This window comes from Barbus barbus (genome assembly GCF_936440315.1).
Source record: "Barbus barbus genome assembly, chromosome: 35".
NCBI classification, from domain to species: domain Eukaryota; kingdom Metazoa; phylum Chordata; class Actinopteri; order Cypriniformes; family Cyprinidae; genus Barbus; species Barbus barbus.
The window spans coordinates 13,655,109-13,667,375 of NC_136763.1; the positions used below are offsets into that span (position 1 = coordinate 13,655,109).

A 12,267-nucleotide genomic window follows, 5' to 3' on the forward strand; every position below is an offset into this window, starting at 1 on the left:
TTTATCTTTTTTTAAATAAAGAAACGAATAATTTTTATTTCATCAAGGATACATTAACTTGATCAAAAATTTATTTCAAATAAATGCTGTTCTTTTCAGCTTTCTGTTTGAAAAAATATCATTAAGTCACCCTGTTTTTTTTTTGTTTTTTTTTTTCATAGTTGGCCACTTTATCTGTGCAGAGATTGATGGACAGTCATTTTCAGGCAGCGCCTGGGTGCTTTGATGGTGCTTCCGCTTCAGCAGTGCCTGCTGGTTTGTCAATAAGTGAGTAATGATTCCTCAACTGTGAAGTTTTTATGCAGAATGTCCAATTATAAAACAGCTGTATCCTCATTAAAAAGAACATTTTCATCAGGGTAAACCCGTAAGCTCGTGCATCACAGGGACTGTATATTTCTTTAAATGGAACATTTCCTTTTGTCAGTGTGGTATTTTTAATTCCGTAAAATCAAGTCTAGTTAAAATGTTTTTGCAAGGCACTTACATATAAATATGTTTGACATTTTCCCTTAAAAGTTATATTACTATTAATCTTAATGATTTAGCCAATAATAGTCAAATGTCACATTATATCAGGTGACTAGTGCACTTCAATCTCTCATTGATCAGGATATTGAATCGAGAAGGTCATTTATTAAATCGTTATTCAGCAAACCTACCATTTATGCACTTTGACTATAGATGCTGCAGCAGTGTTGTAGTTGAGCTTGCTTGGTTGTAATATTCCTTTGATCTTGCACTGTGTAAAGTTTTTTTTCCCCTCCATTAAACAACAAAGTTACGGTTCAGTGGTGCATTGAGCCTTATAGTTTGGCATTTCCAAGCTTGATAGATTCGAGAGGGTCCACTTGAGTGTGAAGGATGGCATTAAGTGTTATGAAACAGAACCCAGCCGTCCCACTTTCAGTATTCCTTTAAATAACTGTAATGGGCAATTATAGTCGTTCACAATTATGTAAGATTTCTGTGGAGAAGCATAACGCTATTATGTTGCCTTCAATTCACTGCCCCCTGCCAAACATTCGTGTCTCTCTCTTTTTTCTCTTCAGGCATCAATCACTCTCCCAAAGTTACTGTTTTTAGACAACAGGCTCTTTGCGGTAATTGTGAAGGATGTAAGGAGAGCACTGGAGGGGGAGTACTGGGGGATGGATATACCATTTGCTGCTGAGAGGAAGAGCATCACCAGTCTGAGGCTCTTTTCTCAGCAAATTTAAGAAGCTGCGGGCTGTTTTGCAAATCTCTAGAAACTGGAGTAACGCATTGTGGTGATTCCATTTCAAAAGGAATATTTGTTCTCATTATACTTGGAGGATATGTTGCTCCAGTTAACTCTAAGGCAGTTCTATGAAATTATGCCCCTTTTGGACCAATAGCATAACAACAGAAGGAAAGATAACTCAAGACCCTGATTAAGAAAGTGCATGAATTAAAGGTTATATGCATTGTGGGTGATATATGCCGTTCATACCATTAAGAATGTTTACATGCACAGTGGAAAAATTGTCTGTCCAATTGTCCACAATGCGTTTGAGAGATTAAATGCTTATCGCTCACTGTGTTTTGGATTAAGCGCAAAATGCTGAGGCTAATTTGTTGTCTGATTAATGTGTATACAAGCTGGGCGAAGCTGAGCTAAAAATTGTGTTGTCTTGAGATTTTGCAAAAACTACTGGTACTGAATGGTACTTATTTCATTTACAAAATGTTTATATGACATTTTAAAATAAGATGAATTATTGCTTTAGACCGACTGAAATCAAACTTTTAAAGTGCATGTAAACACACTTGGTGTCCTGCAATCGATCAAACCTTGAGATCAGTCCAAAATGTTTTAATAATAGCTCAAAATAGAATTTAACACACAGTCATCTAAATTATTTCAGAAAGTGGTATGTTGAATAGGAAATTCAGTTTCATTTATATACAGCTTTGGGGTGGGGAAAAGACTGATGAGCAACAAACAATGAAAGAAAAACAATTTGAGGACAAGACAGTCAAGTTAGAGAGAGATAGTCACTGAAACAGGAGGGCACATCAACCACAAACTTCCAAAAAAACTAATCAAAGCAAACAAATTACTGTAAAATAACAGCCTGTAAAAAAAAAATGGATTTCCCCATAGTTGAGAATATAAGAGAACAGTTCACAATCCCCAATTCTGCTTTATTTCCTTTCCTGGATAAGAGGGGCACATCAGTGCCCTCTGACCCCTCTTTCACTGGGTATGTCTCTCATTAGTGTAGCTGTCCAGCAGTCAGAGCAGAGCTCATGTGCTGTTCACTGAATAGTCACCTGACAAACTGTTTGGGAAAAAGCCCATTTTTTCTCTTTTTACAGAAAGAAGAGTTGGCACTATCTTTCCATGAAGTATGTCCCATTAGCAGCCCGACAGGACCCGCACTTTTCATCAGTACTGAAAGAGATGAGAGCTCTGACGTGCTTGCTTTGTACAAAACAGTGTGCATGTAGACGTGAGCCTCTTTCCTGTCACCAAATGTTTGCCGTCTTTGCTGGAAAGGATGCCATCATGGGGCTGTTCCACACGCTTTCTCCATGACCCTCTCTTCTTGTTTGACATGTCTGAACAAAGAGGCCGACGCATATGTCTAGGCAGTACGCCCATCAAGACTAGAACGTCTGTTCACTTGAGTTGTTTTTCTAAGCAAGGGTCTGTCATATTTCAGGAACAAGGGGACCAAAATAGGCAAATATCCCATTCTGAGCATTTTAGGTCATAAGTTTGTGGCCCCTGTCAGATGTATAGATCAGTCCATTTTCTTTTATGTGCAAAAACATTCAAATTTTCTGGGATGGTCTTAACTTTGGAGCATTCTCTTGGGGTCCTTTTACAAAGCACAATTTAACACACTGTTAAAGAGAGTACATACAACATTAGTTATACAACATTTAAGACACCTCCCTTTATATCAGCTCTTTTCATAATGCCTGCTTTGAGATAGTCAGTTTGGTTTTTCACCACAAAAACAAAAAGTGAATTGTTGCCCACAGCCTGCAAAATGCCTTTCAGAAGATTTCAATTTTGTCGTCTCGAGTTCTTTAGAGGCTTCCTTGATATTTGTGTTCTTTGCTTTCCTGTGTCAAGTCAGTCTCTTCTTCAGTATTAAAAATATAAAAGTGCTTATCTTTCGACAACCATTCGGCCTGTTGTGACACAGACTCGTAAAGTTGGGAGGTTGCATATAAACAGACTCTATATGAACTGTTATTTATGATTGGCAGCACAGCTTTAGTGTCCTAGTTTGATATACTGTTTGTGGATATATGAACAAATGCTTTTAATATACACCTATTTGATGTATCTTTTTTTGTTACAAAATAAATACAAATATATTTTTTTAATTTTTTTTCTTTTTTTGTTTTTATACTATACTTTAAAACTGGATCGCTGTTATGTGAAGCGGGTCTGCCACTTAAATGTCTAGTATTGTTTGTTTCAGACGTTCAGTAGTTTTGACTGTCAGATCGGTAAAGTGAGCTTTGTGAAACTTATACTCCACAGAATTTTTTCTCTTGTCCATTCTTCTTGAACTCTTTATTCTGCTCAGCATGCCTCTTCTGTTAGCCCCTGAGCATCTTGCCCCAGTGAAGCATTTCTGAGATCTTTCCCTCTGCTGTCTGATAGGACTTTGTCTGGATCCTGCTGATTCAGGTACTTTACTAGTATTGGAGGAGTCATGAAAGCCTTTGCCTCCTGGGTCAGAATGGTGGTGTGGGGTTTCTCAAGCTCCAGCATGTGGTCTTTCCAACCAAATGAGGCTCCCCCATGACATGCTCTGGCCGCAAATAAAAGGAGCAGAGCTGAAACTGCCAGCAGGACAGCTGGGGTCAGGTCTGGTAAAGGATCTGGCATGGATACCTCCTTGGTCCTTAGATGGACACACGAGGTGTCATTTGGCCCCATGTGAAGACAAACTTTGTAATGAGTGCCTGGTTGCAGATGGGTTAGGTTGAATTTCCTGGTGCCAGCTAGAATTCGAGTTTTGTGCCTATGATGGGCATCCAGACTGCCATTGGACACCCATGATAAATGTGCAGTAGGGACGTTACGGCTTGCTTGCCAGGTTAGTAAGGCATACCTTTCTTTGACATCCTGAACTTCAAAGCTGTCCTCTGTCTTTTGAGTACTTGCACGAAGCAGTTCACCTCCCTCCACCTGTAGAGTCAAGCTTCTAGTATCAGCTCCCACTAGGTTCTGCGCGACACAAGTGTAGAATCCGGCCTCTTCAGCAGTGACTCCAAAAATCTCTAAAGTGCCTTCTGTGAGAACCTGATAACGCCCGTAGCTGCTGGATGGAGTCAATCTCACACCTTGGGGAATGACCCAGTAGATACTTGGCTCTGGCTCTGCCAGTGCTCGACAGTGCAAGACTATGTTGTCTCCATGTTTGACTTCAATGTAAGAGGGGAATGTGCTTGGGGAAATCAAGGGCAGGCAGCTGTCTGCCATCTCTCTGAATGAGACTTCTTTAACTCGTCGGGCTTTCAGCTCAGGAGGCTCAGAGCAGAATGTGGATTGAGGTTCAATGAAACGGACCGGCTTGTCATTGTCGGCTCCCACCCAGCGGATCAGGCAGTCACAGCGAATGGGATTGGTGTGCAAGCTGATTTCTTGAAGGCTGGGCAGCGACCTTACTGTCTGGCTATGCAGGGCACTCAAGGCATTACTGTTCAGCATTAGACTTTCCATACTCAACAACTTTTGGAAGGCCTGAGGGTGGATATAGGAGAGCCGAGGATTGTTTGTGATCTCCAGTTTGGTCAGTTCAGGCAAGTTTTCCATTGCTGAGTGCTCAATAGAGATCAGCTCTTCCATGTTGTTTAAGCCAAGCTCTTTCAGGTGAAGCATATTTTGAAAGTCTCCCCTCTGCACTAGCTGAATGGGATTCTTGTTCAAGTCAAGGAACTTTAGACCCGGCAGCTTTTGCAATGCCTCTTTTGGAACTTTTATTAGATGGTTATCATAAAAGCTAATGCTCTCCAAATTTTGAAGCCCCTCTAGCGCTCGTTCTGAGATCTCACGCAAGCCCATGCCTGCCAGGACTAGACTGCGCAAAGAGCTCAGCGGTTTAAAATTAAGGTCCTGAATAGTGTCCACAGGGTTTCCACCAATCATGAGAACCTCCAATTGTGGCAAAGCATGGAACCAACGCCGGTCAATCACAACCAGTCGATTAGAGTTGAGATGAAGCCTTAGAAGTTTATCCAGACCCTTGAAGGCCCCAGGGGAGATGCTTCGAAGCCTGTTGTGATTGAGGTACAACTCCTGCAAGCTAGGGAGACCAAAGAAAGCTGCTTCTGGGAGGTGTCTCAGCTGGTTTTCCTCCATATGTAGGCTGAGAAGAGCTGGCAGGTCAGTTATCCTTAGGTTGCGGGTACTGGTAAAGCTGTTATGGGAGAGATCCAACTCTGTCAGATTGACAAGGCCCTGGAGTTCACTCTGGTCGACAGAACTGATGAGGTTACTTTGCAGCCGGAGGGTTTGTGTCTCTTGAGGGAGGGAAGTGGGCAGCTGGATAAGTAGCAGGTCATTGCAGTCTACTGTAGGAGCCTCTCTGTACACAGACTGGGGAGAGTACCAGGGCTTGATTTGGCAGACACACTGGTGAGGGCAGGGCACTCTCCAGGGCATGGACTGAATGACCAGGGAGCTTCCGACTCCAAGCAGCAGATGCGTGTGCAGAAGAAATATTGCAATCTGTCCCATTTTCATAATTAAACTGATACAATTTAATGCAGATTGTGATGTAGACTATTCAGTCTGTTATTAATATCAGTCTCTCAGTTATATCTTAAGTTCATGTGACAGGAGAACCAAGGGTTTAGTTGAATTTTGAAAAATAATTTGTCTCAAAGATGAAGCATGCTCTGTTTCTTCATATCCTGTCTTGTGAAGTAGTCACACGAGTATCTCAAAATCCCTTTTCTGTCTTCTTCAGATTCTTCTTCAATTCTCTCCAGTCTCACTCCATTGATCTTACATCCTAGCCCAGTAGAGTAGGTTTTATTATTGGTTTAGGGGCACACCTGGAAAAGGGGAAAAAAAAAAACACTTAGTCACAGGAGAGATTATCCAAGAATTATATCGTGAAATTTCTTAACTACTTTCGTTAGATCAACGCATGCTGTGTATGAAGACTGCTGCTATATTTATTGTCTCTCTTTGTTTCCAACAACTTTGTTCACAGTTGTCCTTTTTCAATAACCAAAACACTTTGCATGCTTCTCAGCTTGTATATTTCTCTTGTAAAGGGCTCCTCTAAATTCGTTCTGGGACATTCCAGCCGAATTTCACTTCAAGTCTCGTAGATGAAGGAAAATGACTACTGTGAAAATATGAGTGAAATGCAGGCTGAAATTTAGTGAGTCTAATTCATGGCTTAGGATTTAGCTCTGCAAATAATCAGGGACCTGGTATTACTCATATGCTGGAGGCTTGTAAGGAATGGGGAAAATATGTTTTTGGCTAAATTCACAAGACGTGGACTCAGAGAGGACATAAAAATGCATTAAAGGAGGAAACTCTGACTGTGGTCTAACCTACTTTGTTTAAACTTTGTGACACGGTGTGTAGAGGAAATATTTCAGCTGTCTACTTTGGATTTAGAGCTTCTATACTTTTGGAGAGGAGTTGAAACCTTTTCCGTACTTAACTTTCAGAACACCAGCTTGGGTGTTAATGCAGTATTATATAAATTGCAATACTTCATGGGGCCAGTTGCGTAAACTTAGCCACCATGTTAAGACTGTGTCTTAAGAACTAGTTTGACCAACTAGCAGTTGCAAAGGGGTAATAAGTCTTACTTTTCCAATACAAATAATACCAATCTACCTTTTCATAACTGAATTAAAAAAGTTATGACCAGTCTTGAAGAAAAAAAAATTAGATGACTAACTTTTTAAGACTAGTCTAAACAGTTTATGCAACCGGCCCCTGGTTTAGTTCTTGTTATTAGTATATGTTCTCACCTACACGCCATACTGTATTTTGCTTCTTTGGGTTTATGAGATCACATCACATAAGTCTAGACAACATCACAGCAGTGATGCAATGCTCATGTTTTAATTAGACACCACATTCTCAAGGTAGAATGACAGGAGTACTTGCTCTGATTGTAGCATCCACCCTTTTCCTCCCTTCCTCAAAGCTCTGCCACAGTAATCCATCCTTCTCCTGAATGCCCAATTAGTTCTAATGTTCTCTGTCTCTCTTTTGTCCCCCAGGGGGTGTACCTGCTGGTTCAGAGACTATTTGTGCTTCCTCTCATATATGCGCACTGGTGTGGAGGGATAGAAAAACGATTCTTGGCTATCAACAGGCCCATGTGAGCACAGCCCTGAGCTCTCCCCCATCAAGCCATCAGCATGTGCACTTCACCTTCAGGCTTCATTTACAAAGTGTCACCTTCTCAAGCAGAAGCTTGGCCCTCATGATGCAGCCTGTTACCTTGGCCCAGCTGGTCCTGGGACGTGTTGAGTACCGTCGGTTCTTTGTCTGCGTGGTAATGAGTTGTGAGGGTGTCTTGAGTGCCCCCAATGTGAGGTGAATGGAGACGTTTGCATGTGGGCTGCTCTCTTGTGCATACTGAATTATGCATTTGCTGAGGTTCACCAGCTAATCTTTCTTCTGAATGAATTTTGCTCTCACTTTGGGCAGAAAGAAGCACACAAGGCAAGACAAAATAAGTGCAGGAGGCCAATTATTAGCACCTTCATTTACCTCCAAAAGAAAACTGTTGTGGTGCCAGACAACAAGTAGTCCCATCTTGGAGGTACTATTTTTCGTCTCTAAATAAATGTGTGACTGGGTAATGATAGTTTTCCTTATTCAGTTCAATTTGGTATCACAAGCTTATTGATTCTGCCTCATTTGGGCATAATTCAGTTATAAAGTCCGTTTTGCTTCTATATTAACATCATAACGGATTCACTGAAATGGAGTTCATTCAAGGATATGTCTGACTTATTCCAATGTTAATTACTCAGTGATTCATTAAAAGGACTGACTCAGAAGAATAATTTGTTTGTGACTGAAACTATCGTAGTTATTGACACATTATTTTCCTTTTTTGATATTGTGCAGTTGCTTTGACACAATTTGCATTGTAAAAAGCGCTGTATAAATAAAGGTGACTTGACTTGACTTGACTAGTTGTAGCTGTATGTTTTTGATTCATCAAAAAGCCTGCACAAATGAGAATTGATCTGACACATGCTTCTATGTCACTCTGAAAGCTTCTTTTGTTGACCTTAACAATGGATTGTGCAAGCTACTATCTTGGCAACAAAGAATATAATGGCAAGACATGCTAAAAGACATATTTTAACACCAGTCTGTGATTTGACCCATGAAACATAGAATCCTGTCACTACCCTGACAAATGCGTCCCTACAAAAGCTTTTTTCCTGTCAGGATTTTTTCAAACCAAAATAAAACAGTGCTTCGTTTCGATTTAATCACAATTTATGTTCTTGATTTGCTTTGCAGATTGCGGGGATTAACTGAATTTGCCGCTGTCAGTTTCCTTACGGGCCTGATGTTCATTCACGGCATGAACCAAAGCTCCTCCTGTCCTCTCCTTCAACGACTCATTTCAGAGCTTAACGGTGAGTGGAAAAGAAAAAAAGGTCTGTTTGCACTCTAGCAGTGAGGCCGATTTGCTAGGCTCTATGAATAATTCTTTGTGGTTACACATGTGGAAATGATTGCCGGCCCTCAAAGGTGGGTTTGCATATTGCATTAACGGCTGTTTTGGGTCGAACAGTATTTATGTTTGTTTATTCTGTGCCAAAGCAATAACTTCACACCTGCATTATTTATTTAATTCCTTTGCTTTTGCATGCTTTTGTCTCATTATAGTCCATTAGATAATCCATACCATCACAAAAAAATGTTTGTCCTCTTGTATTACCATGGTTTTCTTCAAGACATTTTTCTTTCGAACAAAAAATAGTGCATGCTCATTAAACTTTCATCAATGGACTGCATTGACTGACAGTATTCATCATTTATGAAGCATGCTTCAGGTTATGAAATAAAAAGGAATATCTGAATCAATGTAGAATCCATACATTTTTATGGGATTGTTAATGCAAAGATGTAAATGGACCTCTTATCTTTTACCTGAATACAGAACACTCTGTGAAGAGTCGATGTGATGTCACATGCTGAATGGACCCGAAAGTCTGAAATAATTTGAAAAGACTCAAAATGAATAATTTACCACAAACTCCTGACCCTCAGATGTATTTGCATACCTTTGGACATGCAAGTCACTATAACACTTTTTTTTTCTTAAACATTCTTACTATTTTTTTTATTATTATTACTTTTGATTAAAAAGTGTATAATATTTCTCATGCAATGACTTCTATACAGTGCATAAGTGTGGCTTAAATGTCCAAAAACTTTTTTAGGCCACTGAATGTCAATTACAGTGTTTCACGTTGCAGTGGTAGCCACTGTTATCCTTGTAGCAGCACCTTTTATATAGAAAATACCTTTAAAATAGTAGTTTGTCGTCTTGTGTTTTTTTCTGTAAGCGTGTGTCTGTAACATTGGAATTCAGTGAAAGGACTTAACTGTCTCCCTCTGCTTTCACCTGCACTGACCTTGCCGGGCTATTTTCTGCCAACTCTAATATCAAGCTCCGACAGCACAACCTGACTCTACTGCCACACATACTATGTCACTCTGCTTTTCAAAACTTCAGTTTAACCCCTCTAGTTTCCAGTGGCCTTCACTTTACCTGTAGTCTATCAGCATCTCATTTTAAAGAGTTCAGGGCACAAACATGCTGGTTATGACATCACAAAATTACATCATGGTCTTAAGTCATTAATGTTATGTTATTTATAAAGTAGGTGATGTATATGTAACATGATCTTTTACTGTTTTAATAGATCTGAAAATCAGAAGATCGATGCATTCTTATACCTAGCACTGGATAAATGCTCATTTTGGTCTGTTAGTAACATTTTCATTTTGACTGAGGATTCGGGTCCTAACACCGTGTCTACACCGGATGCGAGTGGCATGACGCGACAAAAGACAGTACAATTCATTATAATGAGTGATGCGGCGCGACATGACAATTCACTGACAGTAGCTGATGCCTCGTTCTATTTATGACGTACTGAAACAAAGTACAAATGGTTTGCAACGGTCACTTTGTCATGTCCAGTGTAGACAGACCTTAGCTGTCGTGTCCGTTGTAGACATGGTGTAATTGGCCCTAATAGAACCTTTCATTGTTAAAATCTGATAATGAAGCTGTACACATTTGTGTTTTTTTGCCGAGGGAACTGGAAAAGATAGATTGGAGTCTGACAGCCGTGTGCGCGATAGAACATATTGCTGCTGTTACTTTTCTCGACTAATAACAACCATAACAACCACACAGCATTAAAAAATTATAAATTCCACCACCATATCGCTACTCATAAAACACGCTGACACAATTAAACCTGCTACACAATCGGAGATGCTTTCTCTGGATTAGATGACAAAATCATAAATTCATAAAGTGGTGGGGACAAATCTTCCATGGCAAAAGTGGTGTGGACGTTAAATATTATCTATGCTAATGTCCTGTTCAAAAGTGACCAGATTTTCAATATTATTCAAAACTACTGCTTTTCGAGCATCTGTTTGTGTTTGTTTGGTTGCAAGTAATCCTTATTTGTCCCAGTCTTCACAAGAGTTGTTTGTTTTCTATGTACGTGTGTGTGCACACACACATAACTTATGCATACGCAAGCTTGCTTTATGCCAAAAAGTGAGATCCACACCTGGTTTCACTAACCCTTGAGACAAAGAAGAAAGCTTTTGAATAATAACAAGGGGAACAACACCTGAAGCCGCAACCGCACAAGTTAAATGAATATTCCTCTTTCTTCTCAGAAGAGGCTGATACAAAACATGAAGGGCCCTTGAGCGTGCTAGCATTGCATTTACCCAAGGCCGTCCAATGTTGGCTGCTGCCTCGTAAAGAGCGACTTGGTTTGTGGTGACTCAAAGCCAGGCTAATCCACCATTGCCACAGAAGGAATTTGACTGGGGATTTTCATCTTGTTATCTTTGCCTTCATCAGTGTGAGTCTGCTTTACCAAGGCTTTGGGCAATTCCTCCAGGGAATGGAAGGGTGAGCACTCTTGTATTATCATGACTTCACAGCCTGAAAGGGTCCTCTCTGCCTTTTTTTTTTTAATTTTTTTTTTTATAAAATAAAAAAGACACTCTGATAAGACCCATAACTTGGCATGAGGCTCCCGAGCCCACCTGCTTTTGAAGAGAAATGAGTGGGCTGTTTTTTCTAATGCTACATGGATGTCTTTGACCATGATGCATTTGTTCAGTTTCAGCTGTTTTTGAACGTAAGAGCTCATCCTGTGCGAATGACCACTAACAGTGTTTCGTAAGCCTCTTTATTTAATTAGAATGCGCCTGATGGAACATGGAGTCATTTAGAGAGTGAATTAAAAATTTGTCATTAAATGCTTTAAAGAATTGCACACATTTCAGATTATGCTGGTTTGCTCATCAGATCACCTTTAAATCAAGATGATGTAAATGTTAGCACATTTTGTGCAAAAAAAGAAAAAAAAAATCCTCCACATTTCATATGCGACAGGTTAAACCGATATTATAAGTGTCTGACAGTCACACTTTCCATCAATTAAAACCAACTAACAGTGCTGCTATATATTTCCTATGTGTCCATCACATTGCTCTTTATGAAGCAGTTTTTATATGCCAGATAGATGTAAACTAGGATATGAACAAGAATTATTCCATCCTTACCGCAGCATCCCCCGCCTGCGTCTCAGGAGAGTGTCGTATATTCTCATTCACCTTCCTGAGGAATATTGACCTTTGTAATAATTAGATGAGTGCTGCGGCAGTGACTTGATAGCAGCTTTTTTTCAGAGTGGGACAAGAAGCTGTTCAACCTTTACAGAGTGAAATAATATGTAAACTAGACCAGCCGTTAGGGTTTTGTGTGTTTAAATGCATCTTATGTGTTTTACTAATAAAAAAAGTTGATATTTTTCTCTGTCTCTCTCTCTTTCTGTTGTTACCCTCTGCAGAGCCACCGTCATTTATTTCTTGGAAGGAGCTATTGCAGTGCTCGCTGCAGAGTTGCCATGGAGATCTGCCTCCGTGTTTCACAAGGTCAGTGTGAAAGTTGAAGGAGCTCTGCATAACAGGTTTGCTCTTTCACACAGCCGACTAAAAAAATA

The 12,267-nt window shown here is 40.1% G+C and overlaps 1 protein-coding gene across 1 annotated transcript in view; it reads right to left on the reverse strand.

Moving 5' to 3' along the window:
* Positions 1-3,388: 3,388 nt before the first annotated feature.
* The window catches only part of LOC306855119 (leucine-rich repeat neuronal protein 2-like), a 42,023-nt gene continuing 33,144 nt past the window's right edge, over positions 3,389-12,267 (reverse strand). The window contains exon 2 of the mRNA XM_079393568.1: positions 3,389-6,051. Within this exon, the coding sequence (XP_079249694.1) occupies positions 3,569-5,737 (2,169 nt within the window). The 5' untranslated portion in view covers positions 5,738-6,051 and the 3' untranslated portion in view covers positions 3,389-3,568. The remainder of the gene's footprint in view (positions 6,052-12,267) is intronic.